The 16,356-nt window shown below is 43.3% G+C and overlaps 4 gene segments (V, D, J or C); all 4 read right to left on the bottom strand.

The window, feature by feature from the left end:
- Positions 1-3,605: 3,605 nt before the first annotated feature.
- LOC132463212 (T cell receptor alpha variable 38-1-like) lies at positions 3,606-5,624 on the bottom strand. The segment is given in 2 exon segments: positions 3,606-5,133; positions 5,389-5,624. Coding segments are annotated over 2 exon segments (420 nt in total).
- A 167-nt stretch (positions 5,625-5,791) lies between these two features.
- Positions 5,792-6,306, bottom strand: LOC132463213 (T cell receptor alpha variable 3-like). The segment is given in 2 exon segments: positions 5,792-6,124; positions 6,214-6,306. Coding segments are annotated over 2 exon segments (383 nt in total).
- Positions 6,307-9,947: 3,641 nt separating this feature from the next.
- LOC132463211 (T cell receptor alpha variable 40-like) lies at positions 9,948-10,907 on the bottom strand. The segment is given in 2 exon segments: positions 9,948-10,633; positions 10,775-10,907. Coding segments are annotated over 2 exon segments (444 nt in total).
- A 242-nt stretch (positions 10,908-11,149) lies between these two features.
- On the bottom strand, positions 11,150-11,946 carry LOC132463210 (T cell receptor alpha variable 38-1-like). The segment is given in 2 exon segments: positions 11,150-11,582; positions 11,838-11,946. Coding segments are annotated over 2 exon segments (447 nt in total).
- Positions 11,947-16,356: the final 4,410 nt, after the last annotated feature.

Below are 16,356 nucleotides of genomic sequence, written 5' to 3'. Positions count from 1 at the left end.
TGTCGAAGTGTCTGCGGGGTCATTGCGTTGCGGGGACGTGGGACCATAAAAAGGAATGGGAGTCATGCTACAGTGGATCATTAACAGGTGCAACCACAGTGTCTCTGATCAACCATGAAGATCCACCATCCATCTGATAGAAAGGTGTGGTGGGATTACCACTTCCCTCCTCTTTGAAGAATAGGGAGATCATTGCCTTCAGGTTTATGTAAAGGCTCCTCCACACTTTATATCACTGTGTTCTCCAGAGCACAGTAGTAGAGAGCTGTGTCTGCCAGGGTTAGCTGTGTTATGGTGAGTTCAGTTGATGTTCTGGATGTCGTGGACTCATAACGAGTGTCAGGAATATGTTCATCTCTCTATGATCTTGCTCCTTTCCAGAGTATAAACTGAGGAGCCTGGTTTGAATGATGTCTGTACCAGTAAAGGCGAACATAATTATAGCTTGTTTCATAGGTGCATCTGAGTGTTACAGATGCTCCCTCTTTTCCACTGGCTTTCGGTTCATCAGGAGAGATGGAGTCCCCAGCTATCAGTCCTGGAAAAAGTTCACATAATGGATGTGTTAGATTACCATGGACCATAAAAAGCACAACAGAATTAGATGTTAAAAACATTGAATCATTCATTATTATTATAAAATGTCTGATAATTCAGTCATATATACAGTGTGTAACATGAGCTTTTCCTCTTACCAGATAGAAGTGCAGCAATAATAATCAACAGCCAGGTTTCCATCTCAACAGCAGGTCTACAGTAACAGGAGAAACTATCTGGTGTTCAGCCCAAGTATGAAGGTGCGGCCACACTGAACGCGTTACGCGCGTGAGATTACGCCCGTAACGCGCTTAACCTGACGCTTGATCAATGTGTGTCACAAAAATGGTTCAACACTCCTAACGCGCCTACGCAGCTAGATGAGCCTGCCCAGCGGAAGGGTCTTGCTTCGCCCTGAAGGGGTTTATTTTCGATAATGACCGGCGACGTTCTATACATTATCCCGCTTATTACAAGGCTACTTGCCAAAACGAAAAAATGGTGTGTCTTTTTACAATTTATTCGTTACCAGCATTCGTCGTGTTGATTAATAGAGAAATTCGGGTCCGGCCAGGTCAGGTCGGGCTCAGGCTCGGGCAGAGAATCGAAACTCTAGTGCATGACATCCTCGGTGCTCACAGCTGGGCGAGTTTCACCACCTCCTCATCGTTTCAGCACATACTGAAACGATGCCTTGGTCGTCCATGTTTTTTCTGCTTCTGTGCGTCCTCCGTCTCTCTGCCAGTGACATCGGGTCAAGCTCAACGCTGATTGGCTACCCCGGCTAAGCGTCAAAAGTTACATTTTTTGAACTCTGTGCGTTAGTGCGTTGGTGCGTTGGGCGCGTTATTTAGGTGAGTAAAACACGCCTAACGGGCTGCTATAGCGCGTGTAACGCATCTAAGCGCCTTAACCAATAGTTCCCTATGCAAAAACGCCGATTATCAACGCCTCTAACGCGCGTAACGCGTTCAGTGTGGCCGCACCTTGAGACTTATTCTCTTCATGGTACCAGCTGTTAAAGACACAATGACCAAACATGTTGATGAAATAGTTAAACACCTACTTGATAATACTGACCTCTAGGGGTGGATGTGAGACCTTACCTTCAGAATCGATGAGTTGTTAGTTTAATAAGTCATAAATTATAAATAAATAAAATAAACTATTTTAACGTGAATGTTTCAAACAAGATAATGTAAATAAAAAAAATGCAGACAAATGTTTAGATATCTGGATTATGGTGAACATGGATGAATAATTAGGAGTTCATTGTTATGATTAGTTATCGTGCTAAGTCAGAAATGTCTGTGTACTGGTTTCAGGGGTAGAGGGAAGTGTTTTTTGTGTTCAGCAGGTTTTTGTACAGGGAGTCTGTGTTTCCTGTCACTGTGGGCCTCAGACCACAGTAGTACAGAGCAGAGTCTGACAGCTGCAGGTTCTGGATGCTCAGATTAACTGATGTGGTTTGGATTCGGGCATCAAATCTCTCTTTGTGGAACTCTTCAGCATTATCTCCTTCTCCAATTGTAAATCGTCGTAGCATGAGCCTTGGGAAGTCATTGACTTGTTGTTTGTACCAGAACAAATACACATTTGTGCTCATGGTCACAAATGTACAGTCAAGACTAACTGTGAGTCCTTCAGTAGAAATGACATCCTCTCTGGGCTGAGTCACTCTGTCTCCTCCTTTACACTCTGGGGAAGAATAGAAGATGTAGATTAATATATTAATCATTCAAGATCAATGATGAAAGACATTGCACAGGCTTTGAAGACAAGAGTCTTTAAAGAGTTACCCAGCGAGAGAGTGAGAACTAGGATGAGTCCACAAAATTGACGTGATAGATTAACATTAACCGGAAAGAATACAAATGAATATAATGTCTATAACATCCATTGACCAATAATAATACAATAATTGATGATTCAGTCATATTTGTAGTGTGGAACATGAGGTTTTCATCTCACCAGATAGAAGTGCAGCCATAATAATCCACAGCCAGGTTTCCATCTCAACAGCAGGAGTACAGCAACGGGAGAAACTATCTGGTGTTCAGCTCAAGGATGAGACTTATCTCTTAGTGATTCCAGCTGTTAACACAATGACCAAACATGTTGATGAAATAGTTAGACACCTACTTGATAATACTGACCTCTAGTGGTGGATAGTGGCTCCCTCAGAATCAATTTAGGGAGAATAAAAGCTGAATTTAATGAGCCATGCTGATAAAAGCTACAAATATACCCCACAATTTAAACCAAATTATTCAAAATAATATGACAATAGTACTTACTGTAAAAATATTTTCATATTTTTAAATAAAAAATGGTAAACATGTATAATTAAAGGAAATAAATATTGTGATGAGTTCATGTGTTCTGTCAGAAATATCTGTGTTCTGGTCTAAGGGAGATGGATGAGTGTTTTGTGCTTCACAAGTTTTTGGACAGGGAGTCTGTGTTTCCTGTCACTGTGGGCCTCAGAGCACAGTAGTACAGAGCAGAGTCTGTCACTGCAGCAGAGGAGATCAGCAGCTCCACAAGTCTCTGTTGTTTGATATGTGTGATGTTCATTCCTGGTATTGGATTAGTTATGATTCCAGAGTATTCCATGATTAGGAACTGTGGTGGTGAGCCGGGGTACTGGCGGTACCATAAGAGACTACTGACTACAGAGCTGTTGTAGCTGCATGAGAGCACAACACCAGCACCGTCAACAGCACGTTGGACATCCTTCTGTTGACTGATACTGTCTTCAACACTTGGACCTGAAATCAAAAAGGGGATTCAGTCACTGCAACGAGAATCAAATCTACAATACATTCATGTTACAGACAAAGATGATTTAAGTTTAGTTTAAGATGAGTGTGTTTAGTGCTCAGCAGGTTTTTGTACAGGGAGTCTGTGTTTCCTGTCACTGTGGGCTTCAGAGCACAGTAGTACAGAGCAGAGTCTGACAGCTGCAGGTTCTGGATCCTCAGAGGAACTGATTTGTTTTGGATTTGGGCATCAAATCTTTCTTTGGGGAACTCTTCAGCCTCCTTTCCTCCAAATGTAGTGCGTTGTAGCACAAACCTGGGGAAGTCGTTGATTTGTTGTTTGTACCAGAACAAATATGGATTAGTGTCAGTAGTCTCAAATGTACAGTCAAGACTAACTGAGTCCTTCAGTGGCAATGAAATCTCCTATGGTCTGGGTCACTCTGTCTTCTCCTTTACACTCTGGGGAAGAACAGAATATGTGTATCAATGAATTAATCAATTGAGATCAATAATGAGAGGAGGGCCAAAAAGAGTCTTTAAAGAGTTACCCAGCCAGAGAGTAAGAACCAGGATGATTGTCAGCCAGTGTTCCATGTCTACAGCGGGAGGGGAAGAGAGAGGAAGACCATTTATGCTCTGATGCAGAAGGACATTGACAGCAGTGGCCCCTCCTCTTCATCATTCATGCAAAATAATTCACTGGCACGATTCAATGGATCAAAAAGTTATAATTCAGTCAGATTCCTGCTACTGTGGATCATTAGTAGGTGCAACCACAGTGTCTCTGATAAACCACGAAGATCCACCATCCATCTGATAGAAAGGTGTGGTCGGATTACAACTTCCCTCCTCTTTGAAGAATAGGGATATCATGGCCTTCAGGTTTGTGTAAAGGCTCCTCCACATTTTCTATCAATGTGATCTCAAGACATTTTATGAAAAAAAATAAAATAAAGATGAAAAAAAAAACATCAGAATAAAATATCTAAAACATCCAATCATCATGATTCAGACATATGGGTGACACATGAGGTATCCATCCTACCAGATAGAAGTGTGGCCATATTAATACACTGCCATGTTTCCATCTCAACAGCAGGTCTACAGCAACAGAAGAAACGATCTGGTGTTCAGCTCAAGTATTAGACTTATTCTTTCCAGGGTACTAGCTGATAAAGACACAATGGACAAACATGTTTAATAAATAGTTCAGCAACTACTTGATAATACTGATATCTAGTGGTGGATATGAAAACTCAACTTCACCTTCAATGAGGTACGGATTCGACACAAATAAAATAAACAATTTGAACGTGAATATTTCAAACAAGATAATGTCAAGACAAAAAATGCAGACACATTTTAGGGTATCTTGTGTTGAAAATGTACCATTAATTAGGAGTCATTGTTATGATGAGCTAATGTGTTTTGTGTGTAATGTTGGTATACTGATCTCAGGGGTAGATGGAAGAGTGTTCTGTGCTCAGCAGGTTTTTGTACGGGGAGTCTGTGTTTCCTGTCACTGTGGGCCTCAGAGCACAGTAGTACAGAGCAGAGTCTGACAGCTGCAGGTTCTGGATCCTCAGAGGAACTAATTTGTTTTGGATTTTGGCATCAAATCTGTCTTTGTGGAACTCTGCAGCATTATCTCCTTCTCCAATTGTAAAGCGTCGTAGCATGAACCTGGGGAGGTCGTTGATTTGTTGTTTGTACCAGAACAAATACGCATTAGTGTCAGTGGTCTTAAATGTACAGCGAAGACTAACTGTGAGTCCTTCAGTAGCTATGACATCCTCTCTGGGCTGGATCACTCCGTCTTCTGCTTTACACTCTGGGGAAGAACAGATGATGTAGATTAATGAATCAAATAAATCAAGATCAATGATGAGGCAGAGTCAACAATAGTCTTTAAGGAGTTACCCAGCCAGAGTGAGAACTAGGATGAGTCCACATAATAGATGGGATAAATTAACATGGGCCATAAAAAATACAACACAATAAAATGTCTAAAACATCCAATAACCAATAATAATAATCATTTATGATTCAGTTGTATATACTGTGAAGCATAAGGTTTTCATCTCACCAGATAGAAGTGCGGCAATAATAATCCACAGCCAGGTTTCCATCCCAACAGCAGGTCTACAGCAACAGGGGAAACGATCTGGTGTTCAGCTCAAGTGTCACATTTACTATTTTCATGGTACCAGCTGTTAAAGACCCAATGGCAAAACATGTTGATGAAAAAGTTAAACACCTACTTGATAATACTGACCTCTAGTGGTGGATAAGAGATCACCTTCAGTATAGATTCGTTATGTTAATGATTTATAAACCCAAATATGGTAAACTTTAATATTCCAACTATTATGGAAAGATAATGAACTGCAGAGTGTAACAGATATGTTGTCTTAATTCAATCATGTCTCGGTACAGGTCTCAGGTGAAGAGGGAAGTATGTTTTATGCTTTTTGTACAGGGAGTTTGTGATTCCGGTCACTGTGGTCTGCAGAGCTCAGTAGTACAGAGCAGAGTCTGTCACTGCAACAGAGGAGATCTTCAGATCCACTCCAGTCTTCTCTTCAGTCAGTTCAATAGAAAACCTTTTGTCTGAACCAAGAGACTCAGCTGTCCTGTTGATACCAAACCCTGAGATGTACAGCAGGAACTGTGGAGGTTCTCCAGGATACTGACGGTACCAGAAGAAATAATCGCTCCCTGTGGCAGTTTTAGAGAGCGCCGCGGGTTGGACAGAGTAACACTTGTACCTTCTAAACTGTTCTCTTTCTGCTCGACAGGAGTGAGGTCCACACTGTAAACACCTGTAAAGATATGGTTAATCAGTAAACATGTTGACATGGAGATACAAATTCCCTTTAATCTTTAGAATTTCCGGTAGGACATGACTCACCTGTTAATTTACAAACTACAAGTAGAAAAAGGACTGACATAATTTCAAACACCATTGGAACCCTGGAGCTCAACATGCTACCTCTGTATCTCTGTTGTAGCATACTGTTTCTTCACTACACTCCTGGGGCCCTATTTTAACGGTCTGAAACGGAAGTGGGAAGCGCAAAGCGCAACTAGCTTTGTGGGCGGTTCTACGGCGCTATCGCTATTTTGCAGGCGGATAAATGACACTTGCGTCGCGGCGCAAGTGTCAAAAGGGTTGGTCTGAAGCAGCCTAATTACCCGTAGGTGTGGTTTGGGCGTAACGTCCAACAAACCAATGAGAGTGCCAGCTCCCATCCCCTTTAAGAGCCATGAGCGCATTTGAATCGGACGAGTTGATATTTTGACAGCGCGTCTGCAGTCTCCGATGAGACAGATGCACGTGAATTTCAAACTGCAAATGGCTCAGTTTATTGCCAAATAACATGGCCTAATTCACACATGGAATAAGGGGTTTTCTTCCACAACTTCAGAAATACTGAGTCTTCAAATACATTTCGCCAAAGAAAACGTATATGATATAACATATGATATGCGGTAACTGTGGTTCTATTTAATGATATACGCAATTATGAACATTGTTTCTTATCAGTATTGTATGCTATCCTAATATGCATGTGTCCCCGCGGTAATAGACATTGCCATTGATTGTATTATGCGTTACGTGTTTAGTTTGCGTGTGTTTAAACAGAGCACACACGCGCGCCCGCATTCATTCATTCTTTTTAACACTCACTCGCGGTAAAACAATGTTTTTCACGATCAAATACTCATCAATCCTAAAAGTTATGGGCATGTAGGCCTACACGATGTCTGTGTCAAGAAAATATGTTTTTGCTGTACGGTGTTTGCAGATGCATTGATTTAAAAGTACAACTTATTACCGCTGCATCAGCTGTTCTTTCCCAAATAATTTACCAAGAATGTGCGGCTAGGTAGATGAGAGAAGCAAAGTGTATGCGCGAGGTGCACAAGCAATCCGTATGCATCGCATGCGCATGTATGCATCCGCCCTTAAAATAGCATCTGAACAACGCGCCACTGACTTTAAACCAGGTATTTCCTGGTCAGTAGCGCAATGGTTTTCAGAAACGTCAAAATACCGTTTGCGCCAGAACACGCCTCCTCCTTCCGCCGAACCGCCCTTTGGGGCGCAAGATCATTCCCTAATTTACCGGCGAGTGGCGCAGGTGGCAAAAGAGCGCTCTGCGCCAGTTGTAAACTAGCAACGACACATGCGCCAGTGACTAAGTCACTTGCGCCGGATGCAAGATAGGGCCCCTGGTGTGAATTCACCTCTCCAGATGCCCCTCCCCTGAACCATAGTTTGAGGTAATGACAAATGCTCTTCCAGTTCCTTGTCAGGTTTGTGTACTGGGAGTCTGTGTTTCCTGTCACTGTGGGCTGCACAGCACAGTAGTACAGAGCAGAGTCTGACACTGCAGCAACGGAGATCTCCAGAGCAACCATTTGTCTTTTACTGTCCTTTTTCAAAGTAAATCCAGATAGCTCCATGTATTCTTTGATAAGGAATTGTGGAGGTGAGCTGGGGTACTGCCGATACCAGAAGAGGTTTGTTGCTAAGGAGTATTGACAGGAAAGAGTCACGCTGTCTCCTTGTAGAGCCTGGACACCGTCCTGGGTTGAGTTGATGGTTTGCTGGTGACTTTCACCTACAGATATTAGGAACGAAGGGAATGAAGATCCTGGAAATAGCAATATGACTTCATTCATATGAACTGCTAAACCTGTATTGAGGTCCATGTCTGAATTAGGACAGTGCTTCTAAATAAGAACTCACCAGTAAACCCAGTGAATAAAACCACTAACATGAAGAGCTGCATAGCTAATACTGGAACAAGCAGTTGTTGTAGAGCAGCAACGATCAAGAGTCTAAAAGCTGTTGTTTTGACAGATTGTTTCTGATGTGCTGCCTGTCAAGCTCCACCTCCTGCTAGAGTGGCACCAAGGACTGAATGAGACAGGAGAAGACCTTCTACTTTACTGGCTCTGTGGAGACCATGAGGATTCAGGAAGAGGAGCGACAGGAGCTCTGACTTTCAAAAGTCAAGGAGAATCACTGGTGACACCATCTCTACATGTACATATATACAATGTTTAGATAGAAATAATAAATGTGTGCCCAAAATATAAATGTTGAGCCCAGACAATTTTTTATTGCTGTAATTCCTTACCCGAAGGGGTGGGTCAATTCTCGTTCTCATAGAATTTTTTTTTTTTTTTTTTTTACAATTTAACGTTTACTCCCTCATTGACTGTCTTGCCATAGTGTGTTTGTGTTCAGTCATACAGCAGATGGTTAATTTATTTAGAGTCTCTACTCATGGGAGTCATGCTAGATGGGATCATTAGTAGGTCAAAAAGTTATAATTCAGTCAGATTCCTGCTACAGTGGATCAATAGCAGGTGCAACCACAGTGTCTCTGATAAACCATGAAGATCCATCATCCATCTGATAGAAAGGTGTGGTGGGATCACCACTTCCCTCCTCATTTAAGGATAGGGAGATCATTATCTTCAAGTTAATGTAAAGGCTTCTCCGCACTTTCTGTCACTGGGTCTCCGAAGAGCACAGTAGTAGAGAGCTGTGTCGGCCAGGGTTAGGTGGTGAGTTCAGTTAATGTTCTGGATGTTGTGGACTGATAACGACGGTCAAGAATATGTTAATCACTCCATGATCTTGCTCCTTTATAGAGCATAAACTGAGGAGCCTGGTTAAAATGATTTCGGTACCAGTAAAGGTGAACATTATTATAGCTTGTTTCATAGGTGCATCTGAGTGTTACATATTCCCCCTCTTTTCCACTGACTTTCTGTTCATCAGGAGAGATGGAGTCCCCAGCTATCAGTCCTGGTAAAAGTACACATAATGGACGTGTTAGATTAACATGGACAATAAAAAACAGATTAAGATGTTAAAAACATTGAACAATTAATTATGATAGTTAAATGCCTGATAATTCAGTCATATGCACAGGGTGTAGCATGAGCTTTTTGCTTTTACCAGATAGAAGTGCAGCATTAATAATCCACAGCCAGGTTTCCATCTGAACAGCAGGTGTACAGCAATAGGAGAGGCTCTCTGGTGTTCAGCTCAAGTATGAGACTTATTCTCTTCAAGGTTCCAGCTGGTAAAGACACAATGACCAAACATGTTGATTACAGATTTCGACACACTCTGGCTAATACTGACCTCTTGTGGTGGATAAGAGATCTCACCTTCATATTAACTTAAGGAAGAAGAAAATAAACTTCACAAATGATCCACCACACCAAATTAACACCAAATATTCCAATCCAAATAAAATGGCTAGAGCATGAACTGCAGAATATGTCAATATTTTTTAATTGGTCTCTGTACTGGTCTCAGGGGAAGAGGGAGCTGTGTTTTGTGCTTAACAGGTTTTTGTACAGGGAGTCTGAGATTTCTGTCACTGTGGACCTCAAAGCACAGTAGTACAGAGCAGAGGCTGTCACTGCAACAGAGGAGATCTTCAGATCCACACCAGTTTTCTAAGTGCCAGTCAGTTCAATAGAAAACCTTTTGTCTGAACCAAGAGACTCAGCTGTCCTGTTGTTACCAAACCCTGAGATGTACAGCAGGAACTGTGGAGGTTCTCCAGGATACTGACGGTACCAGAAGAAATAATCGTTCACTGCGGAATTTTTAGAGAGCGTGTAGGACAGAGTAACACTTGTACCTTCTAAACTGTTCTCTTTCTGCTTGACAGGAGTGGGGTCCACACTGTAAACACCTGTAAAGATAATGTTAATCTGTAAACATGTTGCCATGGAGACACATGTTCCCTTTAATTTTTTAGTTTCTGGTGGGCTGTGACTTGTTAATTTACAAACTAGAAGTAGAAAGAGGACTGCCATCATTTCAAACCCCATGGGAGCCCTGAAGCTAAACATTCTACCTCTGTATCCTAGTTGTAACATACTGTTTCTTCACTAGACTCCTGGTGAATTCACCTCTCCAGTTGCCCCTCCCCTGAACCACAGTTGAAAGCAATGACAAATGCTCTTCCAGTTCCTTGTCAGGTTTTTGTACAGGGAGTCTGTGTTTCCTGTCACTGTGGGCTGCACAGCACAGTAGTACAGAGCAGAGTCTGTCACTGCAGCAGAGGAGATCTCGAGAGCAAACACTTTTCTTTCACTGTCCTTTTTCAAGGTAAATCCAGATAGCTCCATGTAATCTTTGATAAGGAACTGGGGAGGTGAGCTGGGGTACTGCCGATACCAGAAGAAGGATGTTGCTGAAGAGTAGTTGCAGGAGAGAGTCACGCCGTCTCCTTGTAGAGCCTGGACTGGACTGTCCTGGATTGAGAGGATGGTTTGCTGATGACTTTCACCTGCAGATAATAGGAATGTAAAAGTCATTAGCCACCACAATTGTTGAAGATCGCTAACACTATGAATTAATTCATATGAACTGCTAAACCAGTTTTGCGGTCCATGTCTTAACACGACAGGTGTTCTAAAGCAGAACTCACCAGTAAACCCAACAAATAAAACCACTAACATGACGAGCTGCATTGCTGATAGTGGAGCCCAATCAGATGTTGTAGAGCAGCATCAATCAAGAGTCTAAAATAAGTTGTGCTGATAGATTTTGCATGTTGTGCTGATAGTTTCTGATGTGCTGCCTGTCAAGCTCCACCTCCTGCTAGAGTTGCGCCAAGGACTGAATCAAAGCTGGAAGAGTAACAGTTGAAACACAGATGGTTATTAATTGAATGAGCCATAATAATAAAAGCTCCACAAATGTACCCCACTTTTTAAACCAAAATATTCAAAATAATACGGCCACAGTTTGCACAGCTGTTATGTCTAAATATTTGGTAATTGGAAAATACTGACCTGTGTAATTAATTAGGAAATACATATTTGGATGGATTTAGTCAGAAATGTCTTTGCCCTGAACTCGGGGGAAGAGGGAAGTGTGTTTTCTGCTCAGCATGTTTTTGTACAGGGAGTCTGTGTTTCCTGTCACTGTGGGCCTCAGAGCACAGTAGTACAGAGCAGAGTCTGACAGCTGCAGGTTCTGGATGCTCAGAGGAACTGATTTATTTTTGATTTCGGCATCAAATCTGTCTTTGTGGAACTCTGCAGCATTATCTCCTTCTCCAATTGTAAAGCGTCGTAGCATGAACCTGGGGAGGTCATTGATTTGTTGTTTGTACCAGAACAAATACACATTAGTGTCAGTGGTCTTAAATGTACAGCGAAGACTAACTGTGAGTCCTTCAGTAGCCATGACATCCTCTCTGGGCTGGATCACTCCGTCTTCTGATTTACACTCTGGGGAAGAACAGATGATGTGGATTAATGAATCAAATAAATCAAGATCAATGATGAGGCAGAGTCAAAAATAGTCTTTAAGGAGTTACCCAGCCAGAGTGAGAACTAGGATGAGTCCACATAATAGATGGGATAAATTAACATGGGCCATAAAAAATACAACTCAATAAAATGTCTAAAACATCCAATAACCAATAATAATAATAATTTATGATTCAGTTGTATATACTGTGAAGCATAAGGTTTTCATCTCACCAGATAGAAGTGCGGCAATAATAATCCACAGCCAGGTTTCCATCCCAACAGCAGGTCTACAGCAACAGGGGAAACGATCTGGTGTTCAGCTCAAGTGTCACATTTACTATTTTCATGGTACCAGCTGTTAAAGACCCAATTGCAAAACATGTTGATGAAAAAGTTAAACACCTACTTGATAATACTGACCTCTAGTGGTGGATAAGAGATCACCTTCAGTATAGATTCGTTATGTTAATGATTTATAAACCCAAATATGGTAAACTTTAATATTCCAACTATTATGGAAAGATAATGAACTGCAGAGTGTAACAGATATGTTGTCTTAATTCAATCATGTCTCGGTACAGGTCTCAGGTGAAGAGGGAAGTATGTTTTATGCTTTTTGTACAGGGAGTTTGTGATTCCTGTCACTGTGGTCTGCAGAGCTCAGTAGTACAGAGCAGTCATACTGCTGGAGATTCTGTACTGATGTAGCCTTGTCCTACCAGACTCTCGTACATTTCATTTGCACAGAGAGTCTGGCCTCTCTCCATTGACAAACGTTATCTCACTTGAAGGCGGGTGTCTGTTGGAGTTTAAAGCTATTGGATCTGCCCAGGGCCACTCTGGATCTGCCATAACCAATCTCTCGTTTGACTACAAATTAGCCCACGATCTCAACGTCATTGTTCTCAGCGACTTCCTCTGTTCGCTGATTGGACCCGCAAAATGTGGCCGGAGAAAACCCGCAAATATACCGCAAACCCAGGCGTAGTAGGCCTACTAAAAGGGAAATGAAAATTTAGCGAAGGACGTCGGCAGGCGGAGCCAGGCTAGAACTGATGTTTTGCAATGCATGAACCCTGAGATATACAGCCGGAACTGTGGAGGTTCTCCAGGATACTGATGGTACCAGAAGAAATCATCGCTGCCAGAAGCAGCTCTAGACAGCCTGTAGGACAGAGTACCAGTTGTATCTTCTAAACCAGGGGTTCTCAAAGTTTTGACATCTGAGGGCCAATTTAGGAACCCAAAATTTGATTGAGGGCCGCCAAAGGAAAAATAATTCTGACGGGAAACGCCGTCAGCATCCCAGTGGTGAAAAATAACATTGCACCGTAGACCTCTGGGAGTGAGGTCAAGTGAGGTCTAAATCACGAAGCTGAGGTTCATCCTTTCAAAGTAATGTACAGTTGGATTAAAACCAACAAATGTAACAGGATTTTATTGAAAGCTAGAGAGTCGACTTTTCTCTTTATATTTATTTATTTTTGTTTAAATTAATATTGATCTAATAATAAAAATAAAAAAAACTTTTTACTTACATCTGCATGTCATTGCGGACCGCCAGGAATGTTTCTGGGGGCTGCCATTGGCCCGCGGGCCGCACTTTGAGAACCAATGTTCTAAACTGATCCCTTCCTTCTTGACAGGACTGAGGTCCACACTATGATGGATTAGGATTAACTATGAACATGTGACCATGGAGATACAAGTCTCTAAATTAATCTTCACAGAATTTTGCGTGTGCCACTTACCTAGTCATTTATCAACTAAAAGAAAGATGACATCATCTCAAACATGGGAACCCTGACGCTTAACAAACTACCTCTCTTTCTCCGTTTCAACATAATGTGTCTTCAGTAGAATCCTGGTAGTTTCCCCTCAGATGTCCCTTTTCTGAACTACAGTTGAAGCCAATGAAAAGTCCTCTGTTTTTAAGTTTCTTGTGAGGTTTTGGTACAGGGAGTCTGTGTTTTCTGTCACTATGGACCTCAGAGCACAGTAGTACAGAGCAGAGTCTGTCACTGCAGCAGAGGAGATCTGTAGCTCCACAAGTCTCTACTGTTTGATATGTGTGATGTTCATTCCTGGTATTGGATTAGTTATGACTCCAGAGTATTCCCTGATAAGGAACTGTGGTGGTGAGCCGGGGTACTGGCGGTACCATAAGAGACTACTGACTACAGAGCTAACGTAGCTGCATGAGAGCACCACAGCAGCACCCTCAACAGCACGTTGGACATCCTTCTGTGGGCTGATACTGTCTTCAACACTTGGACCCGAAAAAACCCCCGGGAAAAAACACTTAAAATACAACATATCCAGAGAGCAAAGAGCATGATGTGGCGACGCAGTGGAGAGCAGAGTAAGGTCAAGTGGAACGGGCGAGAGAAACATAAATACATTTTACTCAACTGGAGGCGCGTGCTGGCCATATGGGCAGGTGGGGCAGTGAACTACTTTCAAAAGCATATTCCAACAAAATTGTTCAGTAAATCATTGCAGTCTTTTTTTAATAATGCGATTGTCATATTTACTCTCTAAACAGTAGTTTCTGTAGGCTTTCTGACTATTTTTGGTCTGTTAACATCAAATTTTGGATGATTCTGGCGATGCTAGTTGAGTTTAACGTGTCATTCAATGTTGGGGCAGGGCAGCTTGGTGACAATAAGAATTACGAATCCGCGCTAAAAGACGCCTATATGGTCGTAGAGTAGTCTGCCTCATGTTCATATTGTAGAACTGTTATTGTTTTAATTCAAATTATTCGCCAGTATCTTTCGTAGTTTCAATATCAGATGCAGACATGGCGAGTGGTGTTGCACCTGTGGTTAACAGTGTTGAATTTTCTTTCAACATTCGCTTGGTATCTCACTATCGGACATGCCCCTCGCGCTGTCCCCAGAAGCAATTTTACACTACGCCAATCGTGACTGGCCAACAGACGTGACGTCTGCTTGCAGAGGGGGGACTCCCTCCTACAACATAAGTCCCGTCGTCACGTTATCTCTTCAGTCGTTAACCTCTTCTCTTTCCTAGAAGCACCTTTTTGTAGACGGCCTAGACCAGGGGTTTTCAAAGTGTGAGAGAGTGAGCCCCCCCTCAGAGAAAAAATTTCAGCTGACCCCCCCCCCCCCCCCCCCCAAACATTTGAAACATTTTATATATGACTGTGATTCTGAAAAAGTATAAATGGGGGGGGGGGGGTTCGCGTCGTATATTTTAATTGATATATTTTTTAATTAAGGGCGCCACCAGAGGGCGCCCCCAACGCATTTGTCGCCCTAGGCGGTCGCCTAGCTCGCCTATGCCGATCGCCGGCCCTGAGTTGCGATGTCTAGAAGTAGGTGTATCAGAATGGGCTGACGTCTTCAATGAAAACAGCTGAAAACGAAGCGGTATGAAACTAAAACTGATTCTGAAGAAATTTTAAATGATATCGAAATTCTGTTTAGATATTATTGAAGATACAGTGTAGATTTGTGAAATGGTTTGCACGAAGATAAACGGTTGAAAATTGATTTAGTTATGTTACTTCTACAGTTGAAGTACGACTGATGATTTGAATCATGACTTTCAGTGGGTTTTTCGGGTTTATTTTTTTCTCACGTCGCGCCCCCCCCTGAAGTACTCTGGCGCCCCCCAGGGGGGGCGCACCCCACAGTTTGAAAACCACTGGCCTAGACTGTTCTTAGAGCGAGCTAACCCCTCGGTCACAGGGGATAAAGCTAGGCTTTCACCATACAGTAGCTGCTAGTACCCAAACTAGCTGCAACCCAATTGTTTTAGCTGTCATGTCACCAAACAGCGGCTGTTCATAAGCACAGAGCGGAGAACATGCAGTCAGAGTCTGAACCTACCCTAACCGAGGGCTCGGGGAAGCCTCCGACAAAGTCCTGCGTATACGGGAAGAAGATATCAGGAGCGGATAGCCATTCCGCTTGCATTCGCTGCCTTGGGCTGGAACACACCAAGGCTGCCTTTGCATTCCCGGCTACCTGCGAGCATTGCGCACATTCTTCACTTAAAACCCGCAAACACAGACTGAATAAACAGGCAAAGCTCTTCGCAGAAGATCCCGTAATGGGGGTAACCGACCCACCCTACCGGAGCTAGCGGGGGATTCCCGGGGGCTCGCCGGCCCACCGGGCACCAGCTGGGGATCGGAGGTGGACCTCACCGAAGCCTCCCAGCCACTGGAGTTGAATCAACCCGACGCTATCGAGGCTAGCCTGCTGGTAGGGCCTGACGAAGCCGTGGTCGGTTACTCTGAGTCGGGGGAGGAATCCATTAGCCTCTGCTCTGATGAAGACGAGGAGGATGATCCCTTTTCCGCCCGCACCGCGTAGCCTATGGTGGCAGGCGGCGCGTGCACCAGCTCCCTGAACCCGGCCGTCAGCGTGGACCTCCACGAGGCCTGCAAAAGGGCAGCTGCGAGGCTGAACATCGAGTGGCCTGAGCCCCCGCTGGAGAATGCCACATCTCTATGAGGGCAAGGGCCATGGCTCTGATGGTCGCGCAAGAGAGAGCAAGGTGGTTGAACCTGTTAAGTCTCTCTGAAGGAAAAAACCCAACTCCTTGACGTGCCTGTGGACCTGAAGGGTTTGTTTGGCCCAGCGTACGGCATCATGCTGAAACACTAGGAGGAGAAAAAGAGGGAGGGTGAGGCGCTGCGACTGTGTCTCCCCAGAAGAGCGCCTTACCCCACCAAGGCACCTGGCCAGGTGTTCACCCAGCCCCCTGCTCCTCCGCT

Source organism: Gadus macrocephalus, chromosome 8 (assembly GCF_031168955.1).
Source record: "Gadus macrocephalus chromosome 8, ASM3116895v1".
NCBI lineage: Eukaryota > Metazoa > Chordata > Actinopteri > Gadiformes > Gadidae > Gadus > Gadus macrocephalus.
This window is presented reverse-complemented; position numbering and strand designations above follow the sequence as displayed.